The 20,169-nt window shown below is 41.6% G+C and overlaps 2 protein-coding genes across 3 annotated transcripts; one reads left to right on the top strand and one right to left on the bottom strand.

The window, feature by feature from the left end:
* Positions 1–479: 479 nt before the first annotated feature.
* On the top strand, positions 480–10,656 carry LOC115355136 (NXPE family member 3-like). Its single transcript, XM_030045814.1, has 8 exons — positions 480–526; positions 2,363–2,515; positions 4,166–4,204; positions 4,353–4,766; positions 6,242–6,534; positions 7,503–7,573; positions 8,530–8,736; positions 9,936–10,656. The coding sequence occupies exons 2-8, from the start codon at positions 2,393–2,395 to the stop codon at positions 10,487–10,489; spliced, it is 1,701 nt and encodes a 566-aa protein (XP_029901674.1). The 5' UTR covers positions 480–526; positions 2,363–2,392; the 3' UTR covers positions 10,490–10,656.
* Positions 10,657–11,095: 439 nt separating this feature from the next.
* On the bottom strand, positions 11,096–17,242 carry LOC115355320 (angiopoietin-related protein 5-like). Of its 2 annotated transcripts, XM_030046077.1 has the most exons (7): positions 17,225–17,242; positions 17,048–17,125; positions 16,773–16,794; positions 16,537–16,628; positions 15,634–15,751; positions 14,171–14,356; positions 11,096–12,003 (listed from the first exon to the last, which is right to left on the bottom strand). In XM_030046077.1, the coding sequence occupies exons 2-7, from the start codon at positions 17,120–17,122 to the stop codon at positions 11,705–11,707; spliced, it is 792 nt and encodes a 263-aa protein (XP_029901937.1). In that variant the 5' UTR covers positions 17,123–17,125; positions 17,225–17,242; the 3' UTR covers positions 11,096–11,704. The 2 variants fall into 2 exon arrangements, with proteins under 2 accessions (XP_029901937.1, XP_029901938.1); XM_030046078.1 differs by lacking the exon at positions 17,225–17,242 and having other exon boundaries at positions 16,773–16,791; positions 17,048–17,149.
* Positions 17,243–20,169: the final 2,927 nt, after the last annotated feature.

Below are 20,169 nucleotides of genomic sequence, written 5' to 3'. Positions count from 1 at the left end.
ACAAACTCAGATCAAAAACTCTGACGTGAAATATTTGAAGGAAGGGAGGTCCTTTTTTGTCTGAGGTTTCAGATCAACACAAGGCGAGGTTCTAGATTAATTATTTTTACTACATAAACAAATGAAAAGGGGGGCGGGGATGAGTGAACACCGGGGCCACCGACCCACAGAGGACATGTTCCCTCCCCTCAGTTTGGAAGCTCCAGCTCATTTTGTCCCACCAGCCCCACTCCTCTCCACACATTCCCACTATCATACTGTGTGTGTGTGATAAAATATGTGGGAACTACTCTGCTCAGGTTTCCTCATTTTGCCCACAGGAGATATGACTGACACTCCTGTTCTTCACCCCACCTGTGTGCAAGCTTTGTGGTTACCGGCACAATTTTGTTGAGCAGTTTTGCATCTCAAACAGACTCTGTGAGGTGGGAGTGTCTTGATCACTGCCAAGAACAGAAGTAACGTAGCGGCAAAGCAGAATGATAATCTTCCACAGTTACCGTCTGAGAAATGACTGTCTGCTCAGGTAAGACCCGTTTTTTAAATCATAAATATACAGTGAAGTGCAACATTCAATAAAATACAATACACTGAAGTTGTTGTTTTGTTTTGTTTTTTTTTAATTTCCTGTCTTTTCCTTTTTTTCACTTTTAGAAATTCCTTTGAAATTCACTTTGAAATTCCTTCCTGTTTGTAGCATTTTACTCGATACTGTTGTTCTGATTAGTTTTTGATGTTAATGTTTCTCTTATGGCATAAAGATGACACTTCATAAGTCTTTATAGAATACATTTTCACATGTAATTAAGTCATTTTTTCACAACTGCAAATTGTAATTGTTTTTGGACTGTAAGACGCCAAATGTAACTAAAACTCCAGTTTGCTGAGGACAAATAAATAAATAAATAAATAAATAAATCTTAAATGTTATAGTGTCAGATGTTATATGTGGCCAATATTTCAAATAATGAGATAAAATATGTACAAATAATTCCCGAGTGCTTAAAGCTCATGCTTTACACAGCTCTCAAAACTAATGTATGATGAGATATATTTTTGTTATTTATTTTTTTTTTTTTTTTAGATATATTTTTGGTTTTTGCATCAGACAAAGACAGTCCTGCAGTTCAGAAGCAACAACACAGGTTTGAATTTGTTGAAATATACTATTTTTTCTAAATCAAGGAAAAGACATTTTGGCTTAACAACTTTCTGATCCCATTCTCTCAAAAGTGTACATCTTATCTCAGATATGTGAAAGAGTGAATGCAAAGCAAACTGTGATGTCAATTCCCAAAACTTGTACTGTGTAATGACTTGCTCTGTCGACAAGACCACAGTGCACCAGGGAAGCCTGTTGTGTCTCAGGTGCTGATTCTAAAAAAACTGACCAAACAGATGTTGACCATTTTACAGAGTAACCCCTGCTCTGGTCATTACAGTGCAGATCGCACATTCAAGAAAGCTCTAGCTATGTGCTCTTGGCCGAGCATGAGTTCTAATATTGTTTTGGTGATTTGTGCCGTACATGTGAGGTTTATAGAAAACCTGTACCACAACACAGAGCTCTGCCTGTATGTAATCCATACAGACAACCATTCCAGTTTGTGTGCACAGATGTTACTGAGCTGCCTCTCACTTCACAGGTATGTGCTTGGACTACAAGACAACTTTACAAAAGTATGTAAATGCATTCTCTATGTCAGATCACAAAGCAGCTACTGCATAAACCTTCAATTCCTGAACGTGGCATTCCGGAGGAACCGTTTTCACATCAGAGACTGTTTTCAGATGAGAGATTATCCAGACAATGGGCCTTATCTTATACCCGTAGGTGGGTGTCAGCGTGCATCCACTCTGCTTGTTCCACACACAGGGATGCCTGGGAGCTTTGATGGAGTCCTGCTGTCACTGTAGATGATCTGCCCTGTGTGCGAAGTAAAAGCATTGTTGTTGCCATTCCTTCTTACCTGGCAAATGCACCATTTAGTAATAGTAATCTGCCAAGGTGCCAGCGCACCTGGCTTTTAAAGGGAATGGGAGATGGGACTCTAATTGGTTCATTGCATGTTACACCCAAAACACACCCAACTTATTTCTTTTTTTATTATTATTATTATTTTTTGAAAAATTGTTTTGAAGATTATCTTCAAAACAATTGGATTTAACTCAGATAAAACACAAGCAATGGGCATTTTACATGGTTTTACAGGATTTCCATTAATCACTTCAAGACTTTTTCCAAATGATACAATTGTTTTTCATGAAATAGATTTGTGTGTGTGTGTGTGTGTGTGTGTGTGTAATTTTTTAAAAATGTATTTTGTTGTTGTTGTTTGTTTTTTTTTTTTTATGTAAACAGTGCATCAAGCTTTATGTGAACCAATGCGAGATGGAGATTAGAGCTGGCAAATGGAGGAAAGTCAGTTTATTCTGCCCCAAGTACACTGCCGTCTTCCTCTTCCTGGTCGTGTTCGCCGTGTACTTCCTGCAACGTAACATAAACTTGCTGGAGGTGAGAACACTGTTATGACTGTGACTGACAGACTGAAGAGGGGACACTGTTTAAATTCAAAGTTGCCATTTATTCAGTTTTCATAAGCTGAAATATTCTTCATGATATTCATAGGTGCACAATGCAGAAGAACCTCAGGGCCATTTAAGTAGAGATAATTTAGACTCACTCAAGGGCCACTGTGGAGTAAGTATGTAATTTGATAGTTGAGCCTACATGGTTCTCATCATTGCAGACATCGAGACAGTGCACAATTAAGTCCGGCCCACCCTGCAGCTCCTGGGTCTAAAGTGAGAACAATGTTTAATAAAGTTAATAAAGCGCTTATTATGCACTTAATCACAGCTAACTATGCTTTTTGCAGGTCCTATATCGGGAATGGAGCACCACATGTGGTCCAGGCTAAGTATAGTTAACAGTTAGTGCATAATGAAGGATTTATTAAGTTTAATAAGCACTGTTCTCATCTTAGATCCGGTTACTGCAAATAAGTTTAATTAATTACTGTGAAAAAGTGCATAGTTAACTGGTAATGAATGCATTTAAAAGGCTTTATTAACCAGAATAAGCATTGTGCTTGCTTTAGATCCAATAGCTGCAAACAAGCTTTGTTAATTGTTAATAAATACATTTTTAAATACCTGCTCTAGTCATTTATTAACCCCCTACAAATCATCTCTCTTCATTAATATTACATATATATAACTTTTTTTCCATGAAAAACATCTCTTAATGCCTTAAAATTAGCTTTAATGCAACTCTACACCTTGCCCTCATCAAGAATGTACAGATCTATGAATAGAATTGAATGCCTTTATTGTCATTGCACAACCTGTACAACAAAATTCAAATGCAACTCCTTGTGGCAAAAGATAAAAACATACAACACACCACAACAGCATTTGAATAAATAAATAAATGATAAATAATGAGCAGCAGTGTAAACAGTGCATTGCACAAGTCCCGTGAATGGTTAGGAGTGTAGGTGTGTTATGGCACTAGGGTAAAAACTGTTCATAAGACTGGAAGTGCTGCGAGATGTATTTTCCTTGGAATCTGAAGTCCCTGATCCTTTCTACAGTGTCCCCGTTGGTGTAAACAGGAGCAGCATCCTGCCTCTTCCTCCGAAAGTCTATCACCAACTCCTTGGTTTTAGAGTTGGAGTAGGAGTTGAATGCCATTGTTGTGTATCAGTCAACACACTGTGGAGAACTGTGTTGATGGCATCTGCTGTTGACCTATTTGCTGTATATGCGAGGTTTTGATGTGCTTTAACACCAGCCTCTAAAAGTACCTCATGGCAGTGGAAGTAAGAGCCACAGGTCTATAGTCATCATATGCAAATTGTCCCTGCCCACCTATTTGCCTGCTAAAACTCAGCCCATTGTCAGTCCCAGTAATTTCAGATTAGATAAATGTACCACCTCATGCAGAAGGAAAATGGAGCAGAGGCCTTTCCTGACAAACAGCAGCACAGGGGAAGCTGTTATCATTATTACTATTATTATTATTAACATTCGGTTTGCTCTTGTTGTTGTTGTTGCACACTGTTAGCTATTTGCTCATTCCAATTGCAAAGTGTGTATGTGTCATTGCTGTAAAATGAAGTTAAAGCACCAAAAAAACACCTTGTTGATCATTTGATTCCAGACTCCAGCAGTGGCCAATGTAACGGCTGTTCATCAGTTGGTAAGTAGTTGGTAAGTTCATTCATTCATTCATTCATTCATTCATTGAGACCTTCAATAAATGAGGCCCTGAGGTTTAGGGCTCTTCTCTTCCAGTCTCAAAACCTCTAACAATGTGTTTTTATCTTTTTTTCCCATCTCCTTGACAGTTTCAGAATAAAACCACCCCCACCACTCCTGTCCCAAACCGCCAACACATCAACTGCAGCCACCACCAGCTGTTGCCTGAGGAACGCCGCCTGCTGGACTCCATTGCTTGGCCTGAAACCCCTCGCCTCCCTGTGCCCATATCCCTGAAGACGACCTCTGACCCCGCCCACAGCACCTTCACAATCCTGCCGGTGAGGGCAGGAGGTCAGTGGCATGTAGGCGATGAGCTGGAGGCTCTGATCCAAATTCGTGACTTTCAGGGTCGTCCAAAACACTTCGGGGGAGATCTTGTGATTGCTCGCCTGCATGACCGGACCCTCGGTGCAGGTGTGGCCGGGCGAGTGGTGGACCACCTGAACGGCTCCTACACCGCTGTGTTTCCATTACTCTGGGAGGGACGAGCACAAGTTGAGGTGACACCAAAGTCTATGCTGATGGGTGTGAATGTAAATGTATGGATTGGAAGTCAGATCCCAGTGGTATAAAACATGCAGTGATCCCAGTGGTATAGAATTGCTGTTTTTGTTCACCCATTTCATGAATCCTTTGTTTTCAGGCCACGGTACAGTTCAATTTGCTTCATGGTTTGGCTTGAAAAAAAATTTCCTCTGAAACCTCTGAATTCATGGTCTTGAGTGAACACCAGTCGAAAAGTCCTGCTGCACTGCCCTCTAGGGCAGGGGTCACCAATCATGTGCCATGGAGGGCCGAGAGGCTGCAGGTTTTCATTCCAACCAAAATCTCCACCAGGTGATTTCACTGATTAGCTCCTCCTTTCTGATACAAGGTGAGGTGATCAGTGAAGTCACCTGGTGGAGGTCTTGGTTGGAACGAAAACCTGCAGCCTCTCGGCCCTCCATGGCACATGATTGGTGACCCCTGCTCTAGGGTGTTGAAACTTTCAGGCATACTGAAGTTCTGGCCACGCCCAATCAGTGATGTGGCAGCAGATACTTTGCTCTTGACGGCTGCTAAAAATACCTGCTGCCACATCACTGACTGTGTGTGGTCAGCAGACAGTATTTTCCATTGTTATTCCTTTCTTCTTTGATGTTTTCCTGAAACTGCAGTTTTACTCAGGAATTTTTGGGGGAACAAGTAAAAATTATTAAAAAAAAAAAAAAAAAAAAAAAAAAAAAAGGCAGAGAGAGGCAGATCAGCCCACCAAGATCAAGACAATAATTCTTTAGTCAAGAAAATTCTGGAAATAAATCGATTAGCAATGAAAACAAATGGGATCATCTAATCCCACTGGCAGACTGTTTTTCTGTCTTTTTTTTTTTTTTTTTTTTTTTTTGTTACCTTAGTTTAAAAAGACTTAGGACACTATGCTACACCTGGTACAAGGTGGCTTTGCTTGTTTGCAGTTGATGCAATTGCCATTTTCCCATCCAGTGCCCATGTTGTGTAAAAAGCAAATGTACTTTCCATCTGTGTGCACAGGGGCATGTTGGTCTTAAAATGAGGTGTGGTCAGGTGCATTGTTGGTGCATTGCCATCTACAGGCAGATGAAAACAGTCGCGCAGTAGTGCACCTACATAGGCAGGGCTCGGACACACCCTAAATGCACTTGTGCCGTGCTCTTCAGACTGTGCACTTAAATAGTTAAAATAGCCCCCTCAGACTAAGTAACTCATTAAGATAAAAATCTGCTGCAGTAAAAAGAGTAAAATAGGCTACATTTGTCCGTAATGAGAAGAGCCTAAAAAAGTTACTGAAATTTTGTGTAATGAAACAGGAGTATTTTGACCAAAAAAAAAAAAAAAAAATCATCTCATGCAACTTTAAGTGCCATTAACATTTTATCTTACTGCTTTCCCTTACTGATGTGAAAATAAACAAAACATTGTCTAACTGAGGGAAATCCCTGGCTCCTCTCCCTGTCAGGTGACGCTGGTTCACCCCAGTGAGGCCATCTCGGTGCTGCACAGGCTGACCATGGAACAGCCAAACCGGCTCTCCTACTTCAGCCTCTTCCGGTCTGGCTCTGTTTCTGAAACTGTGGCTTGTAACGAGTGCCTGCCTCCAACCCAGCCACTGTGCAATTACACCGACCTCCACACGGGGGAGCCGTGGTTCTGCTACAAGCCAAAGAATCTGAGCTGTGATACCAGGATCACCCACTTTAGAGGAAGTCCTAAGCACAATCTCATGGCCAAGGAGGAGACACTCTTTCGAAGGTGAGGGAGGGCTGGGAAAGACAGAGAGACAATTCCTGTGTCCTTGTCTCTTCAACACATTTCTACCATGTTGGATTTTGAATGGGAGCTATGACCTGCTAACCAGGAAAAAGTATTCATGTTAGGCTCTGAGCGTTACTTACAAGTAAGACCAGAAGCAGATTACACAACCCAGATGTGCAGGCCATCTCATATTTTCCAGGCTACTAAGCTGCTTTAGGATGAGGCGTGTGGCTCGAGTTTGTACATTTCAAGACTTCGCTTGACTTGACTTTAAGCAGAGTTGAAGAGATGTTCAAGTCTTGTAAGTCTGGCCTCACAAGACGAAATCCTGCAAGACAGTATGGGTTGTCTTTAGTGTGGATGTTTGTATGTTAGCGACCAGTAAAGACAACAACTATTATGCAACTGGCTGCAGTTTTTTGTCATGTAGTGTGGTGAGATGGCTGAAGCACAGTAAACAAGAGTCCATCTCGTCAGCTTTGTCAGCATTTCATGATACATCACGGCGAAGAGCACACAGGCAGAGTTACAGTGGATTTTGTCTCATTTCCCCTCTCAAAGTAAAACCTCTGTGTGTGTCAACTATAAACAGTGGCTGACACTGTTTGTCTTTCAACTGCAACAGCTGAGGAGGTCAAAGGTCAAAGTCATCAGTCATCTTGACAGAGGGGATGTACAGTATCTCTCTGATACCAATAAAATGACAATAAAAAAAAGTGCATTATGTGCAGTACAGAGAATGAGGACATATCTGCTGCTATGTAACTGGTGAGAGTGACAAATTGTCTCGTTTCTCCATCTCAAACTACAAAGAAACAACAAAAATACGCAGAGAAAAACGACTCCATGCCGAGAAAGCTGAATGAGTAGCAAATGTTAAATTCATGAGGTAATACTCGTTTCTGCATCTTAATCATGTTGCAAATGTTCTGTATGTCAAACAGCTTTTGTGCATTTTTCCACAGTGGGGTCAACATGAAGGTCTCCATCCGAGCTTCAGGGTGCAACAACATCACTGTGCTGCCAAAGGAGAAAGGTAAAAAAGCAATTGCAAATTCCAGACCCTATTTATCTACAGTTTATTTATTTATTTATTTTTTGGCAAGTACTAACCGTAATCAAGGCCATGAAAGGGCTCAAAATAACCCCACAAGCATCTTGTGAGCCACAGAACGCAGCTTGGACCTTTTTTTCTGCCTGGTGGGAGAAATGCTTTCATATGCTTTCAAGAGCTGTGGGCTTTAAAACATTATACGATACGATCAGGGGCGGACTGGGACAAAAAATCAGCCCGGGCATTTTGGACCAGACCGGCCCACCACATTCGATAACGCACACCTTTCCGGTCTTTTTGCTCTCTTAAATGTGTATACCCACTGTGCAACTCTTTAAAACCATAATGCCATGCAATTAGTTAGCTGTCATTAGCAGTGTTGGGCATGTTACTTTGAAAAAGTAATTAATTATAGTTACTAGTTACTTGGCCAGTCCACCCATGGATACGATACAACTTTATTGTCAGTGGTACTGAAATTGGTTGTATGACACAGCACCTGTATGCAGACATAATCACATAAAGCAAGAGAAAGCAACATAGAGCACAAAAAAGTGCCAGGCACATGCAGCACATAAAGCAGACACACATTCTGGATTCCTTCTAGCTTCAAACCTCACCTTCCCTGCATCAGCTGGCTGAACCTGCCCGGCCTGCAGCCCCGCGGCTTCTGTTCAGGTTCAGCTGCTAACATCTCTGCCCACATCACAGCCTAAAGTTCAATGCTTCAGCCTATAGAATCATCCACCTGTCAGACCGGTTCTGTCCAACTTTGGCACATTAAGAAATTCAGGTGCAGAGGACTCAAATTTAGCAACTGGAAGTAAAAAAGCTCTGGCAGACTATCCATTTCTTTTGCAAATTAATATATTTTAGGCCAAGTGGAACCACACAGACGATATCCACGTCACAGATGTTTGTCTTTATCTTCCTCTCAGGACAACCAGAGGTGAAGAGCAGCACCGTGAAGCCTGAGCCTGCTGGATATTACTACCAGGGTGCATGGCGAGCACTAGGGGGCGCCACAGTTCATCAGTTCAACAACCCCTCTGCCATCAGTCAGTGTCTGACAGACAAGGTGGTGCACATGTATGGCGACTCCACCATCAGACAGTGGTTTGAATACCTCAACAGTGTGTTGCCAGGTAAATGATCCAGTACCAGAGTTTGATAACATTGGATCTGGATCTGGAAGTTGCCCAGCTTTTAACTCCTCATCCCCAAATGACACACAGATCTGATGTTTTATAATCAGTGAGAACAGCAAAAAGCTGTATTGTATTTCAAAAAAAAAAAAACAAAAAAAAAAAACAACCAATGTTGATGTCTACCAAAAAGAAAAAAAAAGTTTCCACCTTGACAAGTAATTTAGTCTCATATTCAGTATTTAAGTCTTGAAAATGAGGCAAAAAATCCTGGAAAAAAAGCCATGTTGTTACTGATGCTACTTTTTTGGTGAAAACATTTTTATAAAACTGGTAGTCATATACAGTAAAGTCTTCTTCCGGCCCACTGTCAAATACACAAAATATTTAAAATGAAAGAACCCCAAAAAATTAATTGTGTCCTGTGTGGTGCTCAGTTCTACATGACGTTAATCCGAAGTAAGTTACGTTACAGACAGTGGAGTAACATTACTTCACTTTTTCCCAATTTGGAAAATTCTGATGAAAATGGCTCAGTTACAGCATTGCATTTTCTTCGGTATTACCAAATATGGGATAAACTCAAATTGTAAGTCGCTAACTGTGATCCTGAGAGTGAGTGAATGAGCAAATGACTGAGTGAATGAATGAGTTTCACCTACATCTTGCCACTCTGGCTGATTTTTCCACTTGTTTTAAACAAGAACAAGATATTAACACAAACTACAAGGTTTTATCACTGAATATGATGAAATTACTCATTAAAACAGATTTTTTTTGCACTGCATTTACTTCTGAAAATCAAATCCTTATACTTATTCAACAGTGATACAATCTGGGGCCCCCCTAGTGGCTCACCTGGTAGAATGCGTACAGCTTGTAAGCGCTGCGTCCTTACTGCAATGGCCCATTTTTGAATCTGAGCCTCGGCCATGTGATGCATGTCATCTCCCCTCTCTCCCCAGACTTTCCTGTCTATCTCCACTGCAGCTGTCAAATAAAGGCAAAAAATGAATCTTTAAAAAAGAAAAAAAAAAAACATGATCTTTACATGACTTTGGATCTAGAAAGTCTTCTGGAACTTGCAGACTTCCCAAACCACGAGAGTAGCTTTGGGGATTTTTTTTTTTTATTGTTATTATTTCTTTTTATTGTTTTTTAAAGTATTGTTCTCCATTGTTCATCCATTTCTGTCTCAGACCTCAAAGAGTTTAATCTGCACAGCGCAAAGAGAACCGGACCCTTCATGTCTGTGGACATGGCACGAAACATCCTGGTGAAGTATCGCCCCCACGCCCCTCCACTCAGCTGGACGGTCATCCCAGCCAATGAGCTGCACTACGTCGCCAACGAGCTGGACGGCATAGTTGGAGGCTCCAGAACTGTCGTGGTTCTCAGCGTCTGGGCTCACTTTGGCTCTTATCCCATCGAGGTGTACCTACGAAGACTGCTGAGCATCCGCAGGGCGGTGCTGCGGCTGCTGGACAGAGCTCCTGACACGCTGGTGGTCATCCGGACCGCAAACCTCAGGGCCTTGACACTTGGCATTGCGCTGACCAACAGCGACTGGTACACGCTGCAGCAGGACAGGGCGCTCCGGGCCGTGTTCAAAGGGCTGAACGTTCACCTGGTGGATGCCTGGGATATGGTCCTGGCCCACCACCTGCCCCATGAAATTCACCCACGACCCCCCATTATCAAGAACATGATAGACGTCCTCTTGTCCTACATATGCCCTCAAGAAAAAGCTTAGGTGTGTTGAAGAGTTAGCATAGAAAGCCAGAGCCACTGATCTACTGGAGACACATGGATGATTTTTGTCTCATAATGTGACTGGTAATTTGACCCAACAATCAAGTGTCTGAAAAAGCTTGGCGTTACAAACAAAAGCTGTTAAGATAATAGCTTCATTTGTAAAGTGCTCATTTACTGGAAGTGAAAAACTTTTTTTGTCTTGGATTAATGAAGAATCCACGTGTGCATGGTACAAGGGAACCATGAGGTATTTTTTTGCGAGTAAGGCGAGACAGTGAACACTCCTGCAGATGTAAACGATCGGCCAGAGATTTCATGACAGCGCACTTAACTGATATATTAACTGCTATATTAAGTCTAGTGAAGTGGAAGCAAAGTTACCTGGTTCCAAGTGTGGTGAAACCTCTACTCACTAGAGGAAGCTTAAATAACTGTTGTTGTTGTTTTTTTGTTTGCTTGCTTGCTTAAGTACTATTGACATCATTGTAAATGAGGCCTTAACCTCAATGACTGTGAATAAATGAAGGTTGAATGAATGAGTAAGTGAATAATATATGACAATGGAAAACAAATAACTGACTCACATGTCAACTTTGGTGATAAATGTTTGTTTTTATTGATTGAACATTCAAAAGAAAAGTGAGCGAAAAATGTTAGGTTACTGTGTACTGGATATCTGTAACACTTTTATATTTCACTTCCTTATATTTTAAATAAAATTGCACACATGCATTTTTTTTTTAGCTGAGAAAACAATGTAATGAAAAAAGACTTCATATTCAGTGTTTCATGCTGAAATATTCTTTGTGATTTTGGTCATGAGATAGCACTGCAAAGCCTTTACAAACTGTGTAGCACAAGTGAATCTTACTTCATAAGTAGCTGTTATTATTTGGTAACACTTATCGCTAATACTGTTTTCTGTGACCAAGCAAAACTGCCTAAAAGTAACACAGTACATAGCACAAAATAAGGGGAGGGAAAATAAAACAAAACCAAACAAAAAGCACAGTTTTGCCTGCAGCTAAAATGTTTTCTGTTCTTTCTTTTGTTTAAGCAACTTATTGGTATAGGCAAGTCAATTTGCTGCTGAATTGATTATTTTGTTGAAACTAATAAAGGCCAACATTTGAAAAATATAGATCATTCCGTCTTCAAAACATGCACACTCTCTGAAGCCTGAATGAGAGCGGCGTGAATTGAACGAGGGCTCTCACACAGATTTGATCATCATCCGGCTGGCCTTGGCAGAATATGGGGCAGGACCCTTCCAGGTGAGCCAGTGCACACCCGATGCCCAGCCGATGTTGTCTCCAGCAGGGTGCCAGTCGCCATTCAGATTGGCAGAGCCACAGCGACTGAACCACCAGCCGCCTCCCTCGCTAAAGGCGCAGTCATTCTCAGCAATGTCACCGAAGATACAGGGCGAGCAGCCGTCGTTGTCGCGGTCGATGGTGCTGAAGCCGTAGCCGTTCTGGTCGATGCCTGGGTATGCACCACGGATTGCATCACCTGGACAGTTGTAAGCCGAAAGTCAGTTTCAATAGTCCAGTAATTTTAAGCCAAATAAGAGGTCAACATCAAACAAATTGCAACAGAAGCAAACTCAACTGATTTTGTATCCTCGACATGTCCTGAGTGAGGGGAAAAAAGCCCCGAAGAATCCCACTGGGGGAAAGTTTCAAAAAAGACCAAAATATAGCCCATTCAAACACGTATTAACTTTTTTTCTCATGTGAATAGGGTAAAAATTTTAACCTTTAGGTATCACCATGAAAATTGCTGAGTTGATTACTTACATATAGACAAATAAAAAATGTATTGCAAGTTTTTTGAAATTGTTTAGTAACATGAGCTAATTTGCATAATCTCCACAGTTTCACTACAGAGGGCATATAAAGTGGTCTTCTTATGATACTAGCATGAAAATTGGGATGAGCTGTCTCCATGGGTCACTTGACAAGTAACCACTTAGAAATTTCAAAATGGCTGACATTTTTCAAGATTGCTACCACCTTAGTGGAGCAGTTATGACATGCTCCTTTCTTCAGGAGGTGACTGCTGCTGAGATCAGGGAGCGCCACAATATAGCATTTTTGATCAAACAGTCATTTTGCTGTGGGTAGCACTTGGTCGAACAAGTGCTGTACGCTAATGCTGTACTGTGGCTGCACCACTAGAGTCTAGAGACACTAGAGACTTTTCCCCCAGAAACAGCCTCACGGACCCAACTCCAAACCTCATCTCTACAATGGTAATCACTAAAGACTGGTTTGAAGTTCCTTCTTCCTTAATGTTCATTGGCAGCCTAAATGGGTTCCATTCAGACCTTAATGTTTAGTATTTGACTGTTATATGTCAACAGGATTGATTATGAGATTTTCACCTGGCTATACCCAAGGTATCTGTTGTAGCATTTATGCAAATTAGTGTGTACATAATTAAAATATGCATCATTTGCTCATGTCAATAAACAATTTCAACAAACTTGCAATACATTTTTTATTTGTCTATATGTAAGCAATCAACTCAGCAATTTTCATGGTGATACCTAAAGGTTAAAATTTTTACCCTATTCACATGAGAAAAAAAGTTAATAGGCGTTTGAATGGGCCATATTTTGGTCTTTTTTGAAACTTTCCCCCAGTGGGATTCTTCGGGGCTTTTTTCCCCTCACTCAGGACATGTCGAGGATACAAAATCAGTTGAGTTTGTTTCTGTTGCAATTTGTTTGACCTTGAGTCATAAAATGACTGTACTACAAGATTTTAAAATGAAGAGCTGTTTTTTTTTTTCCTTTATGTCATTTAAGAACAATTTTAGCATGCCTCAGTGTCCAAAATCGCATTAAGAAGCTGGGATTAGTCAGGAAATCTGCAGTTCTGCTTTACGGCACAAAACAGGAAGAGGGCTCAGTTCTTCCAGAGCAAACAGAGCTGAAGCTTTCAGGGCTCTATTTTAATTACACAGTGCACAGTGCATTTAGGGCGCATCTAAGTCCACTTTTACTCTTTTAACAGCGGAAAAAAGGGTTGTTGCACCAGACATACATTTAAAAAAAGGTTGCACTTAGTCTTTAGATGAATCGTGGGTGTGTGTTTGGGCAAAATGTGCAGTAAAGCAATCAAAGTGCACACTCCCGTTCCCTTTAAAAGCCAGGCACACTCGCACCTTGGCAGTTTCTTGTTATACGGGAGTATTTCCAGATTAGAGGGAACGCTTTTCTGCAGAGCAAAGTAAATGAGTGCAAACTATGCAAGTGGATAAAAAAGAAAAATAAGTCCTGCAGGCTTGTGGAAAAAAAAAAATATTAATGTGCATTTTCAACTGGAGAACACCCTAAACTCATTGTTAACAATATCCAAAGAGAAAATCAGTTTTACCAAGACCACTTGCAAACTGAAAAAGGGAATAAATGAAAAATAAGAGGAATAATAATGTTCATATTCAGTCCTCAGTCCTGTATTCTCAAATCTTAAGTGTCCTCAGCTCTACGTACGCTCTGATAAAGTGTCATAACCTTTGATGATAAGTTTGTACTTGCCAATTTAATTAATGATGTATGGTGAGACATAAAATTTATTGCTTATTCAAAAACCCAAAAAAGCAAAAACAGACATCTGTGAGTCCTGACCCAAAACGAACAAAGAGAGAGAGGGGGCAGCAAAATCTTTTCAACCTGCATCTCCGCTGTATCCTCCAACATTCAGCTTGAACTCCTCTGTCTTGCTGCCCAGTCTGAAGTCGTTGTACTGCGCATGAACGGAGCCGCCCTCAAAGTCCCACAGGTCGACTCTCATGATCCAGTTCTTGTTCTTCTTCTTTGTGAGACAGAAAACCTTCTTCAGACCGAGCCAGTGGTCACCTGAGAGAGAGAGAGAGAGAGAGAGAGAGAGAGAGAGAGAGAGAGAGAGAGAGAGAGAGATACATCACATAGAAAGGATTTACTGATCTTCATTCTCTTACTTCTTAAAACCCACTTACACAGTTTTCAGGTCGATTCTGGCAGTCACTATGCACATGTAACACCCTCGTTCAGGCTTTGACCACCAGTGGAAAGAAGGCAAAGACAGATTGTTAAAATCTCAGATTTATTTATTACCACTATCAATAAATATGTCTAAAAAAAGGGAGGCCCAAGATGAGGGAGCAGACAGTCTTAGCTGGACAAAAAGGTCAGTGATGAGCAGCTTGGTTTCATGCCCGAGCCCTAGCGAAGCTGAGTGGTCACCCGGGAGCACCCAGGTTGCTGGCTCTGCTTTGCTTAGCTGATTGCTATCACCTCCTGTCTGGAGTCTCGGGGGGTTAACCAACAGCTGCTCCAATCGGCCATCTCCAAAGCACACACGGCCCTCCAGGAATCTGCAGCTGCTGGCACTGCAGATTTTCGCTTCTTTCCATTGGTGGTCGACGCCTGAACGAGGGTGTTAGAACTGGTGCTGCGAGCAGGGCTTGACCAAAAAAGAAACCAGTGGGGGCAAAATCCTGAGTGATCAAAACCAACCTCAGCCTGGCCCCATTAGGGAAAGCTCAGCTCCTAGCACATTGTTCAGACCAGTTAGCATGGTTCCAATGCTTAATATGGTGACATCTAAATTGAAGTTGAAATTGAGGGGGAGAGATTCAGAGATCAGTTTAGGAGAGTGGAAAAGTAATCTTAAAATAACCTCTGCTTTTCAAGGGGTACCAATGGAATTTAGGGCTGAATTGGTACTTTGTTGCTTAGAGGGTAAACCTAAAAGAGAAATTTTAATTTTACCTCCTGAAAAGCGCAGCACAGCTGATCTGATTTTTAGTGAAAGTTACATGGCGACAAAGCTACTGCCTCGGTACTGCGCTCTCAGTTTTTCAGTGCCTGACAGGAGCCACAGGAGGGCTTCCTTAGGCTAAAAAAGAAGAATGGAATTGGATTTTCTCATGGAATTGGATTGCACTTTGTCAGGCCTCTACCCTATAAGACCTGTCCAACTTGGGTGTCCCTCCTGCTGGTGTAGCTCTTAGGGTCACTGAGGCATGCGAACCCCCTGACCACATTAAGGTTGCAATCCCTCAGGGGGAAAACTGAAAAATGAAACAATAAAAAATAAAAGAAGATAAAACTCCAGGCTGAGGTAAAGATCGCCAGGATGTGTTTTTACTCACTCGCCACGTTTCCAAAGCCATTTTCATACGCCGCCCATTTCCGGCTGAAGGAAACTGCACCTCCCGTTCGCCTCTGAAACACCGTCCAGCCTCCGTCCGGCAGCATCTCACAGTAAACCTGAGCAGGTCGACCCAGGGAGCACAGCATGATGTCCAAACAAACAAACAAACAAACAAACAAATAAACAAACAAACAAAAACGGACTGACAGGCAGTTTCATAGCACTTTGTAAACAGGAAGCTTGGACTCCCCTAGAGGACTGCACAAATGAATACATTACAGATCCAGTTAGTATTGTGACATCATTTTTTTTTTTTTTTTTTTGGAAAAAATGTTGTTTGTCTTTCTCCAAATCCCTTTAAATTAATATTTGGTGGTTGGTAATTCGTTGCCGTGACTGTGTGCAAATGTTAGTAGACAGAATTAAAGATATCTGGAAATATATTATAGTGTAGCATATTTTAGGTGTATTTATATTTTAGGTGTATGTCAGTGCAAATCCATTGAAAAAAAGTTAGCAGTGTTACTGTGCTCTTGTACCATTTCTTTCCCCCCCCCCCCCAAAGACAGTATTTTTAATCGCACAATTGAATGCATATTTCGTTGGCTGTCTATAAGCATCGCATCACAAAACTGACCAGTCATAAGGGACATAAAGACACTCTCTGTATTTCCTTTTTTTTTTTTTTTTTTTAACTAACTCTGATTTGATTGAGTTTGGCTGCTTTTTACATTTACCGATTTAAGATTTTTATTCCAGTAACATGAGGGTGAGTTTAACGCTTTTTCCCTGATGTCACTTTTTCTGAATTAACTGAATAATAACTTGGGACTGCTGCCGGACTTTGTGTTGTATCATAAATGAGAGCGTCACTTCCATCAGATAAATTGTATTTTGATACCCTGAAACGAGCTTTCAGTCCCGCAGGCTGGATGAGATAAACCCCGCTGGTTGCATTTGGTGTGAGAGCCTTAATCTGTGTGCAGTCTGTCCCTGCAACAAACACACACACACACACACACACACACACACACACACACATAGAGCAAAAACAACAAGGCGCATGATAGTCAGGATTGACATTTCTACTCATATTTTTCACACATTATCTGTAAGACAAAATAGAAGGAACAGTACCTTGAGGAGAAACTGCTTTCTGCTGGTGTTGGAAATACAAGAAGAACAGTTCTTAAGTGAAAACCGATCTACATGACAAAGCTGCTGGCACAAGAGGAAATCTTCATATGCTTTCGCACGTGTAAATTACAAAAACAAATACAGAGCAAGGACAGACATACAGGAAGGGAAGATTGTTTCCCACACATTCAGACAAGAGCATTTCAGATCACGTAGAGGAGTAGGGAAGGAAAGGAGTGTTGTGTTATTTTGATGTGCCTTTACTGTGTTCTTACCTGAGTCTGAGTCGGCTCTGAGAGGCTCAGGAGACAAGTGAGGACCAGTCCGCAAAACTCAATCACACTCTTCATTTTCTACGCAAACAGTAAAGTAAGGGCATTACAAACAGTGGCCTGTCTTTGGTATGAACGGGAGATCAGATATCTTGTAAAACCACATTCCCTCGCACGTACCTGGTCGTTTGGTGAGGACCTTTTGTTGCTGCTGCAGAGCTTGCCGTTGTGCAAGGTCAAAGTCCAAACTAGGAACTTGAGCTGATATTTCTCATGGGCAGAGCGACTACGCCCCTGTCATGTGTACAGTAAAAAAAAAAAAAAAAAAAAAAAAAAAAAACCCTAACCCTAACCCTAAGTGCCAACTGAATACACACCAAACCCAGAAATCAAGTCTGAACAGCAAGAGGAATGTCCAGGCATCTTTGAAATTCCCTGTAAAAAGCCAGGACACTCCTCCAAAGTCACACGCTGTGTACTCTGCTGGAAAGACTGCCATCACTTCCCAAAATCCCTTAGTTTTCTTAACTGAGTCATTTCCAGGTTACTCCACTGTGATGATGTGTGTGCAACTGTGTGTGTGTCCGCCCCACATTCCTCTTTCTCTCTTTACTACTTCCCTTCAAGACAAACAACATTCCACCACAGACTCACAGAGAACAGGACTTGAATATCATGGGCTATGCAACAAAAACATGATGGTAAGACACTGGAAAATAGTGCAAAACTGTGTCATATAATGCATTCCCATATATAGGTCACACACACACATGTACACTCACACACACATATGTATCTACATGCACTATATGGACATAAGTATTGGTGCACTTGCACACTTTTCTGACATTCCATTCTAAATCCAGAGGCATTAATATGGGTTTGCAGCCAGAACAGCTTCCACTCTTCTGGGAGGCTTTCTACCAGATGTTGGAGTGTCTGTGGGAGTTTCTGCCCGTTCATCCAGAAGAGCATTTGTGAACTCAGACTCTGATGTTGGACCAGAGGGCCCGGCTCACAATCTCCGTTCCAGTTCATCCCAAAGGTGTTGGATGGGGTTGAGGTCGGGGCTCTGTGCGGGCCAGTCAACTTCTTCCACACCAAACTCAGCCGGCCACGCCTTTATGGAGCTGCTCTGTGCACTGGGGCTCAGTCATGCTGGGACAGAGAAGGGTCTTCCCCAAACTGGTCCCACAAAGCTAGAAGCAGAGAATTGTCCAAAATGTCTCGGTGAGCTGAAGCTTTAAGATTTCCCTTCAGTGGAGCTGAGGGTCCGAGGCCGAGCCCAGAAACACCAGCCCACAGCGTTATCCCTCCTCCAGCAAACTGCACAGTTGGCACAATGCGCTCAGGCAGGGAACGTTCTCCTGGCATTCCCCAAACCCAGACTCGTCCATCAGTCCGCCACATAGAGAAGCCTGATTGGTTGCTCCACAGAACACCGCGTAGACCACCACATCGTCCAGCGGCGGGCTAGGGCTTAAGACAAGGCAGTTTATTGTGTAATAAAATCACTTAATCAAAAGTTCAGATCTTAAGTTTGTTCTTCTTTCAATATTACCCATTCCTCCCCACACAGGATCTCATCACAGATATCAACAGATCCATCTCTGGCATGCTGATATTGATCAGCAAGTAATCCAGAAATTTAAGGAAGTAACCCCTAACTTCTCTTTTATTGACAGATGTTTCCTCAAGACAAACAGTTGTTTATGGTTCTTCTGTGTCAAAACTCGGTCAACTCTCAGGATTGTGATCAGATATCATTATTTGGAACAAGGTGTTAACCCTCACTGACATTTTCTGCACAGACCTCAACCTCAGGTGACCAGACACCCCAGAAAATTCGGGACTGTCGCAAATTATGAGCAATCGTCCCGAATCCCCATTTGTATCCTGTTTGTCCCAAAAATTAGACTAAACCCAAATTTTGCTTAGTTATAGCCTAATAAAACATTAAATACTGATCTTCTCAGACAGGCACTGTTGTGTCTTATGTGAATTATGGCTGTTGTAGTTTTTTTTTTTTGTTTGTTTGTTTGTTTTTGTTTTTTTAGCCGTGTACAGTAGTTCTGCGAAATGATAAACAACAACAACAACACATAGCTATGATGTTGAAGTAAAACATTAACTGAAGGAAATTAAACCATCCATCACTGATATGGAGCCCGGTGTCTTGGGATTAAAAGCAAAAACATGAAGGTACCAGGAGGAGTGGGCAGCGAAATACCGGTGGATCACTGCTGCCTCACGAGAGCCAAAGAAAGTGTTTTGCAAAGTCTACAGGAAAGAATTTGATATTTCGCACAGAGAGGACGGAGACATCAAACTGCACGGTGTGACTGTACAGATCAACACGCTGGTCTCCTCCTTTAAGTGAGAGAATAACTCCATCTATAACAAAATGATGTATATAATAAATCACCCTGTGTTGACCTCTGCTCTTGACACAAAGTGATAATACAATTATCATTTCTTTCATATCATCTCCTCTATAGTTAGTTAGTTAGTCATGTCTGATACCAAAAGTCCAGTGGAACATGTCAGAGCTAAAAGCAAAAGTGTCTTGATGTCTTGATGCGTGGTTGGCACAGAACAGAACTCAATGCAGGAAAAAACAAGGATGTATAGCAATTATTTTGTCCAGTGACACAAACTAATCTATTCATTTTACTGAGACACCCTCTCCTTTTCCCTTGTTTGTCACAAAAGCAAAGTTCATGCCCTTTTTTTTTTCAAACACATGATCTAAAATAAAATATTAGATTGCCAAATACAGATTCACAAGTTGATGAAGGTTCTTGGGCAACAAAGAGCACAAATTGACAACATGCACTCAGTGACACAAAATTTCCCCTTTAAGGAAAAAAAATAATTAAGCATCATCATAATAAGTCAGTTCTTCACACACACACACACACACACACACACACACACACACACACACACACACACACACACACACACATACACACACACACACAGAGCACAAGGTCAAGGGTAACACAAGTTCAAGATTACCCAATGCACTTCTCTCTCTGTGGTTTTTGCCCTCGGTGTCGACTGTAAGGCAGCGCTGCCTTCCAGGCTTCTTTTGAGGCAAGAAAGTACCGTGAGCAACCCAG

This window comes from Myripristis murdjan, chromosome 23 (genome assembly GCF_902150065.1).
Source record: "Myripristis murdjan chromosome 23, fMyrMur1.1, whole genome shotgun sequence".
Taxonomy (NCBI): Eukaryota; Metazoa; Chordata; class Actinopteri; order Holocentriformes; family Holocentridae; genus Myripristis; species Myripristis murdjan.
This window is presented reverse-complemented; position numbering and strand designations above follow the sequence as displayed.

Bases quoted from the DNA above. Each gene is read 5' to 3' on its own strand.
- LOC115355320 (XM_030046077.1), bottom strand. From the start codon at position 17,122: ATGAAGAGTGTGATTGAGTTTTGCGGACTGGTCCTCACTTGTCTCCTG. The intron at 15,752-16,536 runs GTATCAAAATAC...CGACCTGCTCAG, and splicing joins GACTGAAAGCTCGTTTCAGG to GTTTACTGTGAGATGCTGCC. The intron at 14,357-15,633 runs GTGAGTAAAAAC...TCTCTCTCTCAG, and splicing joins TGGCTTTGGAAACGTGGCGA to GTGACCACTGGCTCGGTCTG.
- LOC115355136 (XM_030045814.1), top strand. From the start codon at position 2,393: ATGGAGATTAGAGCTGGCAAATGGAGGAAAGTCAGTTTATTCTGCCCC. The intron at 4,205-4,352 runs GTAAGTAGTTGG...TCTCCTTGACAG, and splicing joins TAACGGCTGTTCATCAGTTG to TTTCAGAATAAAACCACCCC. The intron at 8,737-9,935 runs GTAAATGATCCA...TTTCTGTCTCAG, and splicing joins CCTCAACAGTGTGTTGCCAG to ACCTCAAAGAGTTTAATCTG.